Source organism: Natrix helvetica, assembly GCF_964273705.1.
Source record: "Natrix helvetica genome assembly, chromosome: 1".
NCBI lineage: Eukaryota > Metazoa > Chordata > Lepidosauria > Squamata > Natricidae > Natrix > Natrix helvetica.
The window spans coordinates 208,710,327-208,723,299 of NC_138548.1; the positions used below are offsets into that span (position 1 = coordinate 208,710,327).

The window sequence follows — 12,973 nt, forward strand, 5'->3', positions numbered from 1 at the left end:
TAGCCCATCTCCACAGAAATCAATTCTACTGCATCCATACTGGATGAACCTCAAACCTTATTTCTTCAAGTCTTGGCTCTCTTAAAGCAAGGGAAGAGAATCTAGTCCTCTGAACATTTCCTGACTATAATTCTTATCAATATTAATGGCTGGCTGGAACTGATGGGAATTTGAGTGCAACCACATTCAGCCATTCTGTCTCAAGATGTGGAGTGGCAGCAGTTGGAAGCAGACAGATATGTAAGCGGTTAAACAGATTTTTTTGGGGGGGGGGGGGGATGATTGAATTTTTCATTTTGTGTCAAGACATACTAACATGCCATGAAAATGAGTCCAGATGTTTTCATATTTCATACATAGAAGAGGGGATCTGGTGTTCTTGTATGATTTACTTTGTCCGGTCTCACAAATTCTACTTAATTTCTGAGCGGACAATTCCAGCACCGTTCGGCATCCATCACGATACAGACATACCGATTAAGTTCAAGGATGCAAACCAAATCGGGTAAAACAGAACAGCATATGGCACATTTTTCTGACGGCATTCAATTTTTAATCACACTCTAAACTAAAGCCTTTCACTTTGTCCTAACTATCAGAAGTTTGGGAAACATTTATCTAGATCACATTCATGTAGTTACAGTATATCACAGAAGTGAGTATACCCCTTCACTTTTTGTAAATATTTAAGTATATCTTTTCATGTGACAACACTGAAGAAATGACACTTGGCTACAATGTAAAGTAGAGAGTATATAGCTTGTATAAGATGAACCGAAATTTTCACCCACTTTTGGGTGTGGGGTGTGTGTGTGTGTTATCCTCTGAAAAATATGGTAGATTATTCCTTGAATAACCTAGAAGCAACTACCTTCTTTCGGGATATTCTTCAAATTCCCCAATCTAAGCTAAAAATGCTGGGAAATTTCCTAAGATCTGCTATTCAAGTACAGTACTAACCAAATTCAATTCTCTCACTAGAGATTAAGCTTGACTTAAAGATTTTTTCCCCCCGAGACTTTTTGCCCACACTTTTTCTGCTTTCTTTTCCTAATGATGGCTAAGACTCCCTGGTTTCCTTAGAAGCTGAAGCAGGATTCCCAAAAATCAGCTTCTGGTTCTATCCAGGCTCCCTTGCCTACTCCTCATCCTGCCCTTACGTATGCACAGAGACACACCAGATGTAGAAATGCCAGATCATTTCAGGGCAAGTTATTCTCCGGTGAATCAGGAACTCAAGGGAGAACGAAAGGAAGTTGATCCAGTTCTTTCTGTTTTGGATCTCCCATGACTGCTGGGATTTGCTTGTTGTAGCAAGAGGAGGAGGGAACGAACTGGCTCAGTATCAAAGGCCACATGAATCCAAGCCATGCATAGAGGCAAACAACAGAACCAGATGGCTGCATCGGACAAGAAAGGAAGAGGGACAGGCGCCAATCCAGCCCCAATATGCAGTGCAACCTGGTTCTAATTTATTTATTGGAATTTGCCAGTAACAAGAGAGCCTAATTTAGCCAATCAAGAGCAGAAGATGTTGTGCAGGACAAAGAGGCATCGATGGGTTGAAGACAATAGTTGATCAGTGACAGTGCGTACATTTGCTAAGGGTTACTCTGGTCTTTCCAGATGTCCTATTTTTGCTCTGAAGGAAAGTGGAAGAGCAGCAGCAGCTAAACTCAAGGCCTCAGTTTTCCCAGGCAGAACTTTGCAGGTTAACATAAGCAAAAGTCAAGAGGAAAGAAAATTGCTTCCTGGTGACACAGCTGCAATGTTGAACATTCTCCATGGCTCACTTTAAAACTACAATAATACCTAAATAGGACAGACGGCACATGTGAAATGTTTCCCGTTGTTGAATTGTATTTCATTAATCAAGGGTTCACGCTGAACTTGAGTTTTTAAACTTCCACCTGCCTAACACCCCCCCCCTCCATCTTTGAGCTGAAAGGGGCCAGTTAGACTCCATGAGTTCAGCCCTTGTTTAGGGAAGGAATCCAAATGAAAGCATCGTCAAACACCCAACCTCTGCTTAAACATATCCCACCATCCCTCTGAGAAACACATTGGGGAAATTAAACAAAAAGCAAGGTTTCTTGACTGAAGAAACAAAGGGAGGAGACGTTAGCTTTTTACTGTATTTTGCAGGCCACATTGTCAAGGGTTAAAGGAGGGTTGCGGAAGAAACTTGTCTAGCGAAATGGAAGTTCACACAACTGCCAGGTCTTGGGGAAAAAATGGCTATGGTGTAGCAGCTTCACTGCAAAAGTTTCATGACCAACCCGCAATTACTAAAACTGACAAATTGGTGAAGAGATTGCAATAGCCCTTACAGATAAGAGTGACACCTTGGGGAGGGATTAGATATCAGAAAAGCAACCTTGCTGCAAGCAGTTCTATGCAATGACCAATCTTTAAAAAGACTTGTCCCAACTGCCCTCCAATGAGAGAAAAATGTTACTTTCTCCATGATCCATCACTGCTTTAGGTCCATCCTACCCCTCATGAAGGCGACAAGGAGAGTCCGTGGTATGATTTCTGTTTGGCGGCTGGACCATGCAGTGACTCATCATTTCATATGGAGAGTTTCAAACATCTGCTGCCTGACTTGCCCTAACAATGAAGCCTCAAACTGGTCAAATTAAACCCCACCTTTAATTCAAGATTGGGAGATACTGCCAGCCATCTTCAGTTTTGCAGACATTTAAAAGAGCAAGGAACCCAAAGCTAAACTGAGAAGCAAACTTAGGCCTTTTGTTAGCTCCTGCTTAGTTCTTCCCTACAGCACTTTTTGTGGGCAGCCACAGACATTTTCTGTCACTGATTGTGGGATTTGGTAAATCGGGTGATACTTCCCCAGAAGACACCAAGGGAAAGATCCCAACAAAGAGTTTTGGCTTAAAGCTGTGTCGGTGAGCCCTAAGGAAGCGTATCGCAAGGAAAAGAGGACTTGAAAAGCTCCACGTTAAAGGGAGCTTCTTACCTTCTCTCAATACACAGCACAGAGCAGACATATTCCTTCATACATACCCAAAGTTGTTTTCCCCCAATTTGATGTCACATTGGGACTGTACACCTGGGGACATCAAGTTAATGAGGGAACCTCTAAAGCCGGATCGGTCTCCATTTTCTCTCCTGAGCTTTCTTACCTTGCGGGCAAGGCCCAGGGCGATGTAGCACTTCTCTCCCGGATCCACAATCTCCACCTCAAAGTAGTGACTCCTGGTACTCAAAGGCTGCCGAGCTTGTGCAAGACCCACATCGATGATGCTCTTCCCTTTCCCTATATATTCCAAGAGCTGCAAAGAGAAGACAAGAGCTGACTGCCCATCTGGCCTGACACTCCATCTTCTGAAGTCACCACAGGCAGCCATAATCCTATCAACATCCTCTGTTGTTGTGTTAATTATAGAGAATTCTGAAAGCCTGGCAAGCAAAAGAGCAAACAAGGACTCCCAAAGGTAATTGAAGAGAGCCATATGGTAAGCATTCATTAGACTTGGTTGCTGCACGGTAATTAAACAGTCTGTGTGTGCCTTACAAGGTGGAACAGTGGGCCACAACAATCAAATCAAGAGTTAACATTTGAAATCACAAACTAGAAAAACCCCTGTCCTTGCAAGTATCACATAACCGCTTCCATGGTTATGGATGTGGAAGACTGCTTTTCAATAAGGTGGGAAATATCCCCCCCAAACAACTTTTTTTTTTTGCTTTTCCCATTTTACAGAGTTTTTTTCCCCCCTATTTTAAATAGGCTGCAGACAACTGAAGTAGGAAGTCCAAGAAGTGCATCCGCAAACTAGTCTCTCTTATTTCACAGAAACCTCCAAGCTAGAGGTGGCAATAATTTGGAAGATCAGTTGATCTTATTGATTCAAACCTGAATTGGTTATAAACATAAAACAATACAACTAAAAGAAGTGGATTTTAGTGATCATGGGGACTTTTCAAATAAATCATTGAACTATGTGAAATATACTGGTAAACGACACGGCCGTTCCATGTATTATTAATTCTTGTTCCAATTTAATAATTTGCTGAGGCGATCCCTGGAGCATATGCTACCATCGTTTTGATTTTATAATGCAACACCATTACTTATATATCCATTCTGCTTTTTAAAATCGGTTGCTTTATTTATTTTTCCATTTGAGAAGTACAGGTAGTCCACAGCTTAGGACCATTCATTTAGCAATTGTTCTTGAGGTACAACGGTGTGGAAAAAAGTGACTTATGACCAACAACCAATCCTCGCACTTACAACGGTTGCAGCATCCCCGCGGTCACATGGGCGCTTGGCAACCAGCATGCAGTTACAACAGTTGCAGTGCCCTGGGGTCACGTGATCATGCCATTTAGAATCTTTCCAGCTGGCTTCCTGCATGCAAAGTCAGTGGGAGAAGCCATAGTTGCTTAACAATAGACTTAATAACCATGGTAATTTGTTTTAACATCTCCAAAGAAAAAGGTGGAAAAATCAGATAATAACTGACTCGCGTAGCAATGGAAGCTCCAGTCCCAATGTGGCCTGTACATTTTGGTGCCTGCTTTATTCCTCTTGGCTCTTGAGGCTGCCTTGTCTACCAGATAGACATTATAGATTTCATAAACCTCAAAGCAATTTCCCACATATAAGTTTTAAAGAAATATTACTTGGTCCAGTCCAGCTGCCTTTTGAAAAGCACCTTTGGGACAACCATGACTTGGATGATTGAGACTCTCTATAGACACTTAGCCATGCTTTCAACAACAATATTAAGCATGCCAGAATATTTTTCTTCACTGATATGACTCTAATCTGTAAGAGGACAGGATTCGGGTGTATAATTACAGACACATATAGATTCTACATCCTGATATTTAAGGGACCTAATCTGCATGGAAGCCAATGTGTATATAATATATATATGCAGTGGCACAGTTAGTTACTATATTTGTGCCTCTAGAACAGAATATGTTACACCTCCGGTCCATGAGCTGGTTGCCAGTTCACTTCTAGGTCCAATTCAAGGAGCTGGTTTTGAAGTTTAAAGCCCTTCATGGCATGAGGCCGGATTATCTGAAGGACCACCTAACCCTGATTACATTTGAGAAATCCCATCAAATCCTGCAGAAGAGGTATGCTTCAGGTCCTGTCCAGAAGCTAGGAGATGGGCCTTTTCTGCCATGGTGCTCAGCTTATGGAATCTTATCCCACCCTGACGTGAGGCAGGTTTCATCCATGTTAATTTTCCAGAAGTCATTCAAAATTTAATTTGGCCATGATACTCGGTGATTTGTTGAAATGGCTCCATTGTTGTTTAATATCTGCTGTCCTCTCTTTGCATTTTAATCAGAAATTTAATTTTTATACTGCTGTCTTACAGTTTATACTGTATTCCACCAGAGTAACATTTTGTGAGATAGATAGTTGTATAAATATGATAAATAAATAAACATATACAAGTTCTCCTTTGAAATCTTGCATATATGAAGGCTAATGTCGATTAAACAGTGCTTGTAAAAGTTGAGTTTATCACCAGTATTCATATAAGAAATTGTCTCGTCACTGAACAACTCGAAAAGGCTAAAAATCCTCCAGTCCTATTCAGATCCAATGTTCAATGTGATTCACATCTAGTGGCAGTGAAGCAAAAATCCTCTTTTGGTTTTTGCATTGCAAAATTCCTTACATAGTTTTTACACCAAGGACGCAGACAATTCTATGTAAACTAAGGAAGTTGAATAAATGTTCGCAAACGTTTTTTTGGTTTTGCATCATTTACTATGCTAACAGTATAAGGAGCCAGGAGAAGCAAGGAACGTTTGTATGCCAAGCATAAAAAGCCCATATCTTTAACAAGTAGACCTTTTCCACAGGGGGTTCTAATAGGACAGACCCTAACCTAAATGTTGTGCCATTTGAAATCAAACAGAAATGTTGACATCTCCATCCCCCACAGTTTAAGACTGTACCCAAAGACAGCCAACTTATAATGACACCGGAGGCAAACCATCCCGCAAGTATCTTTTTCTTTTTTCTACGACGCTGGCAATCAAAGGCAAGAGCGCATTAAATTCTCATTTGCTGGCCTTTCGTGACACCTAACACCAGTTTTGCCTAAGAACGGGGCTGCCAGGAATACATTCTAGAGATTGCTTGCATACTTTCCAGTCTATCTTTCGAGCCACGCTGGTTAGAAATCTTCGGGGTTCTTTCTTTTTTTTTCTTCTTTTTTTAAAGAAAAGCAATTGGATTGCCAGCATCCTATCCCATTTCCGGGGAGAAACTGAAACCACTGCAATGTGCCCTTCAGGTTACCACACTCAATCCCACTCCAAATTAGGCCAGCAGAGCATCAATGATGAAGAGCAACCCAAAGTATGCATGATCTGACCCTCCGATGCTCTTTTTTTCTTTTTTTTTTGCATGTGTGCATGGAACACCCCTCATGAAGCCCAGCCATATGCTGAACCAAACTTTCCTGGCTTCTGCAGCCGGGTGGAAAAAATGCAAACCGCTGACCCTTTCCACTGGCTCTCCAGGCTGCTGCAGAATTCCGAGAACTGCTCATCCATCTAAACAGAAAGCAAACATTTCAAACAGCTGGATCAGGAAGCCGTTTGACACAAGGGGCGAGAGCCACCTTGACAAGCATCTTCTCCCCTAGTTAGTTAAGGTTTACGGAAAGGTTTTCAGTTGCTTTTGCAAATTAAAATAAATTCTACCCTAAGAGCAGAGCCAAACAAACGGCCATCTGGACTGAAGGAGTGACAACTGAATGAGAAACTGAATGTTATTTGCCATCTGATGTGGCTACTGATATTGAAATAACATCCTGGCACGTTTGGGGTTTTTTCCCTTCAAAGTTTGCACAATTATAGGCTCTTCAGAAGGGACATTTCTTCACCTCTTCTAGACAGTGGCAATATTTAATGGCTGGTAATAGCTAGCCATAACTATGCCATTTTCTTAACTATACCACACGGCCTTGATGAGGGAGCCATGGTTAGGTTTCATGCTTCAACAGCACAGTCACTGGCACCAGCATTAGCAAAGTGTCTAATGTGAAATTCACTCGGGAGTCTCGTCCTCCCCTGGATTTTCCCAGCTGTGCCCTCCACGAAGGCTGAGCCCACCGGTCCCAGAATTCTCATCATATAGCCATAAGGTTCCAAGTGAGGGAAGGCTGCAGCACGAATGGAATGCCAAGACACGCATGTACCTTCACTGGTGTTTGCCACCTGCTTGGAGTTTTACAATTTCAACTTGGAAGAACACATGTTAACATATGTAGACACAAAAGCCTTGTCTAGAAAGTAACCTCATTTTATTCACTCTTCCCTTTCCTAGAGTCAGCAAAGAAGACTAGCGGAGTAAAATCTGCAGGGAGTTCTTTACCTCCCCCCCACCCCAGATTTCCTTTAATGGGAGAAATAAGGTGTTGTCCTTGGGGTCATTTTTCATGCTTTGCATAATAGTTTTGCTGCCTGTCTAAGTTGAATGGCCACAGAGCTCTTAAGAGTTACTCTGGGGATGAAAATAAAGCAAGCACAGAAAGACTTGATCCCCCAAATGAGATTTAAATCTCCCCTGCGATTTTTATTGGTGGGCTAAAACTATGGAGCTGCACGATATCTCACCCAGAATCAGTCCAGATAGGATTAGAGCAGGGGTGTCAAACTCAAGGCCCGCAGGCCGGATTCGGCCCACAAGGCCGTCTTGGAAACAGTGAAGGACTGGCTCGCGGTGCCTGCCAGTTAAAACAGCGCCTGAGAGAGCAAGAACAGCAGCAGCGGCCAAGAGGAGGAGGTAAGCATAGCCAGGCACCCCCTTGGGGAAGCAGGGCTGGTGTGGGCTGTGAAGTCCCAGTATCCTGGGAGTTTGCCCTCTGCGGCCTATGGCTCTGGACAGCCTGCACTGCTGTCCATGGATCCTCCGTGTGGCTTGAGAGGGACAGCGAGGCTCTTCTGGAAAACAAAGGTTTGGCGCTCTCCCTGACCTTGCCTTCCTCTGTTGGAGACAATGGACACCACCACCACCCCGACTCTGCCTGGGCCATTACAAGTGTCCCTGACACAAGTGATGTCGAGCTGGCCATGCCCGTCGAGGCCACGCCCACTCTGGCCACGCCCACCCGAGGTCAAACACCGCCCCGAGTCCCTTTTTGGGAGAGGGGGCGGTTTAAAAATCTAAGAAATAAAATAAAATAAATAAAAATAAAACACAACCCTGATGCAGCCCTCAATGAAATCAAGTTTAACACCCCTGGATTAGAGCGATGGAGCAGCGTTCCTTTAGCTGCACAGAAAAGAATAAAGTTAGGATGAACCTGAAATATTTTTATGGTCAGCCCCACAGCAGGCTAACAGCATTGTTATAATAGAAATAGCTTGCAAAAGCTTTTTCTTCTTCAGAAAGCATCTCAATCCCCTTTCAATGACAAGCTTTCAATTCAGATGTCAAAAGCCAGGCAAGGGAGAATATTTGAGCCACTTCCCAGCCCCAATCTCTTATTTGTGCTACAAAAATCCGATCCCAGGAAAACACACTTGCTCTATCTTTGTCAGTGTGCCAAGCATATACAGTTTCTTAAACTGGAGAGGGGATTAAGTATTCCAAGAGTCTTGTTTTCTTTGTTTTTGTTTTTGTTAATAAACGTTTCTAGCCCCTATTGTTTTGAAGGTAATATTTCAAAGCATACATCATGTCAGCCATGGAGCTGCTGATGGTTGAAGAAGTTCAACTGCATTGCCCTTTATGCTTCGCTCCCGATGACTAGAATCAGAATTGTATTGACAATTGACAACTGTATTGGCTTGGGTGTTTTTCTCAGGAAAGAAAATATTCTAATAAAGTGCCAGATTGAGTTTTAGTCACATTTCCCCGCCCCTCCCCACAAAGAGCACAAAGGTCCCAGTGAATTGAAAAATGGTCCACTAAGCAAAACTGCCAGGCACAATAAGCTGATGTTTGGGAGAAAACAGGTTTCTCTGTGTTTTCCTTTCCTGTGAAAAATAAAGAGAGATGTTCTTTTGCTATATAACTCTTATTTTAACGGTACAAGGGCCTGCAAGAAGAAGAAGAAAATCATGCTAACCCCAGCAAATTCTGGCAGGGTTCATTTGCACAAAGCAGACCAGCATAAAACCTGGATAGGGCAGGAGCAGCCCAAAGACAACTGTGGTACCCATGACAACAGAACAACAAACTATATGACAACTAAGGCTAGAGTGAACATTTCATAGAGAAGGAAAGTGCCATTGGGGGGGGGGGGGGGTGTCTCAGTGATAATGCAAAATGAGTGGTATATTATGTGGTAAGGATTTGGGATTCTGGTGTGAATCTTGGGGTTAGGGTTAGGGTTAAGTTTTTCCCATTGAATTACACTACAATTAGCTTAGGCTTAGACTCCTAGTGTCCGTACAGTCTCAACAGCCACACAGAAATGGTTTCTCACTGTATTATTTAGGACTGCAGCCAGTCAAGATCACAATTCTAGATTTCATGGTCAGTATTCATCCTCACACTGAGCCTGCTTAGCTCCTGCAAGAGCTGGCAAATTCTGCCACCTCCCATCTGTGTCATCTTAAGCGTATGCTTTGTCTGCTGGTCACACCAGAAGTCTAATTTGAAGTTTGGTGACGGATCAGAAGGGGAAGAGAAAATTGCTCGCCTTCCAATTCCTAACAGCAGGGTGATTCTGGGAAAGGCGAGAGCTCCAGGCTATTATAATCCAGACATGCAAAATTCCAAGACACCCAGATTTGAAGAAACAGACAGTCCCTTCCAAGAGACGTGGGGCCAATCCAAGCCCACCTCCCACTCCAGCCGTGTGCTGGAAACCCACACCCAACCTTTGAAGAGCTGCCCTTTAATAAACAAAATATTAAAATTGTCCGAGAGAAGAATTCAAGTTATGCATTTTATTTTTCCATCAGCCTGGTAGGAGGAGGGAGGAAGGAGAGAGCAGTCATGGAGTTCACATGGTTGAAATGTGCATTGCTAGGTGGAGGACAGAATGAAGGAAGAGAGAAAAAAAAAACTTCTAGCAATTCTGCTTCTGTACATCCTATAAAATGCGCAGGATATGTAGCATCTATATCTTTTGGGCACCAGGGACCAGTTTGGTGGAAGACAATTTTTCCACAGACCGGGTTGAAGGAGAAGAGGAGTGCGCATCCTAGATTCCAACCATGCTCGGATTGCAATGGGCTTTGTTTGCTCACTGCTCACCTCCAGTTGAATAGCCCGGTTTCTAACAATGCTGGTCCATGGCCCAAGGGTTGGGGACCACTGCTCTAGATCAGTGCTTCTCAACTTTGGCAAGTGTGAGATGTATGGGCTTCAATTCCCAGAATTCCCATGCTGACGAGGGAATTTTGGGAGTTGAAGTCCATACGTCTTAAAGCTGCCAAGATTCAGAAACATTACTCTAGATGTTGCTGAATTATAGCTTCCAGCAAACCTCTCCAGAAGTCCAGTTAGCTGGGATTGTAAGAAGATATGGCCCCAAACTTTCAGAAAAGCCAAAGATCTCCACCTCCTGCTTAGGTGACAGCTTCAAACAATGGCAAGAAGGGAGGGTTTTCCCTAAATCACTCCAGGACTTATGTGAATTATGGCCGTAACTAGCTTCAGGTCAGACTAAACAGGACATGATTTTAGTGTTGTGCTTAGAGCCAAAAAGGGATTTTTTCCTTTTGTATCGGTATCTGATTCTGGAACTCCTCCATTAACCCATACCAAACTTCTTTTAGGATATTAAATTTCAGGTTATGTGACCTGGTGCAGCAACAAAGCCCCATCTTGGAGAGTTTCTAAGAAGGGTTGGTGTGAGGAGAACTTCTTTCTAGAAACAAATTGCCACGCTTATCTACCTATCACACTGCCATCTATGCAAGCTCTCTCATGCTCATTTCCTACTCTCCTTCATACACCCACACCATGCAGAGGCCCCATGTCTTTCTCAAAACAAAAGTCGTAAGTTAACAGTGGACATGGAAACAGTGGAAATCTTGAAGAGCTGAAGCGGAGGAAAACATTAAAAAGGGAGAAATCTTGAAATCAGGGAAGGAAGTAGAGTGGAGCATTTCCCTTGTCCTGTGGGCACGGGTGGGTTCCTGCCAGTTCTAATCTCTTCTATAGAAGAGGTTCCACAAATCTACAGTGCCGTTTAGAACCGGTTCCAGCTCCTTCCCCCCGCCCGTCCCCACATCATCAAGATGAAGAGCAAGAGGAGGAATTCTGGGAGTTGAAGTCCACAAGTCATAAAGCTGTCAAGTTTGAACATCCCTAGGGTTGTTTTTTCCTAAAGGGTTAGGGGTGCAAGGGTCTTGTAACTTGACAGCTTTAAGACTTGCGTGCTTCAAATGCCAGAGTTTCTGAGCCAACATTTTTGTTGCTAAGCAAGAGCGTTGTTAAGTGAGTTTCACCACATTTTACAAGTTGGCCACACCCACCCAGTCACATGGCTGGCAAGCCACTCCCACCCAGTCACATGGCTGGCAAGCCACTCCCACAAAGCAGGCCACACCTACAGAAGAGGTTCTAAAAAAATTTGAAACCCATCACTGCCTGTGGGTCATAGAACATACAGAAGCCAGCATGGAACACAATAAAGATAGTACATGGAAAGAAAGCAGTGCCATGTCCTTTGTTTCAGAACTGGGGATAAAGATGACCTTGCTGTAAATCTTAACCTACTTTTTTTTTCCCTCTGAAAAGGGCCAAGGCAGATACAGCAAACAAACAGATTCTATCTATTTGAACTAAGAAAGGCATTGCCTGCTTCTCTGTGAAATCCGGTAGGTGAAATATATATATATATCCCTAATGAACATGGTGATTTTATTCAAGCTTATCTTGGTTAACTGCAGTGCTAGACATAAAAATGGTTTGGTAAGCCTGTCTCTCCTCGAACCCTTAGCCCAAACCTGCACCTCCACCACTGCGTATTAAGTTACAGGCAGACCCACAACTATGGAAAAGAAAATTCCATCCCAAGAGCTTCTTGATGGAACTTTACTTTAAACTCTAGTTTATAAGGGGAAGTTTCCAGCAGACAAAGACAAGAACATGACGGCCAAGCAAGAAAGAGTCCAAGACAAACAGGTGAACCTCTAAGATAAGCAGATGCAGGCCCCGCGTTTTGTGCTGGTCATTTGAGACCAATCCTCAGCCAACAGCAGTTGAAGGAACTTAAACCTGGTAGCATATTCCGGATTTAAGCCAAGCAGGGTGGCCAAGAAAAATTTGTCCTTAATGTAACCCAAGACCAATTCCAAGGTAGTCTGAACGAGACAGCAGACCCAAGTCCAAGCCAAGAGATAATTTGTTCAATTGATGTGTTGTTGAACTGGTTTTGGTAACGAAATATGCAAAGCTCTGAGTTGCATGAAGTTTAAACCAATTTTCCATAAGCATGGCCCTGATACTCTTGAATCTCCATATTAGTGTTAAGGATCAGGGTAAATCAAGCAAGAAGCACAAACTGGTAGTTGGAACTTTTTCCACCCAGCAATGCATTTATAAAGTAAGCAATGTTTGCTGAAGACCCAAGAGGAAAAATGTGAAATGCTTTTCATTTCAGAGCCATTGTGGTGTCTAGTGGTTAAGGCACCAGGCTAAAAAGTGGGAGAACCGTGAGTTCTAATCTTGCCTTACCTATGAAAGGCAGCTGGCTGACTTTGGGCCAGTCACTCTCTCTCAGCCCAAACCAACTCATAGGGTTGTTGTTACGAGGAAAATAGGAGGGGAAAGGTAGCTACAGGATTATGGGGCTATGGGGCTGGAGATGGATGCAGGGGTGTCCAAACTTGGGAACTTTAAGACTTGTGGACTTCAACTCCCAGAATTCTGGGAGTTGAAGTCCACAAGTCTTAAAGTTCCCAAGTTTGGACACCCCTGGATCATGGGAATAGATGCTTTTTGATGCTTTCCCTCCACATAAAAACTTCCCTGCAATGAGAGCTGGCTCTTTTGATTGGTTTC

The 12,973-nt window shown here is 43.2% G+C and overlaps 1 protein-coding gene across 4 annotated transcripts in view; it reads right to left on the bottom strand.

Moving 5' to 3' along the window:
• Positions 1–12,973, bottom strand: part of SPRYD3 (SPRY domain containing 3) — a 64,622-nt gene that overhangs the window by 21,380 nt on the left and 30,269 nt on the right. For all 4 annotated transcript variants that reach the window (XM_081934427.1, XM_081934426.1, XM_081934424.1 and 1 more), the window contains exon 7: positions 3,147–3,296. In XM_081934427.1, coding sequence (XP_081790553.1) covers positions 3,147–3,296 — 150 coding nt within the window. The remainder of the gene's footprint in view (positions 1–3,146; positions 3,297–12,973) is intronic.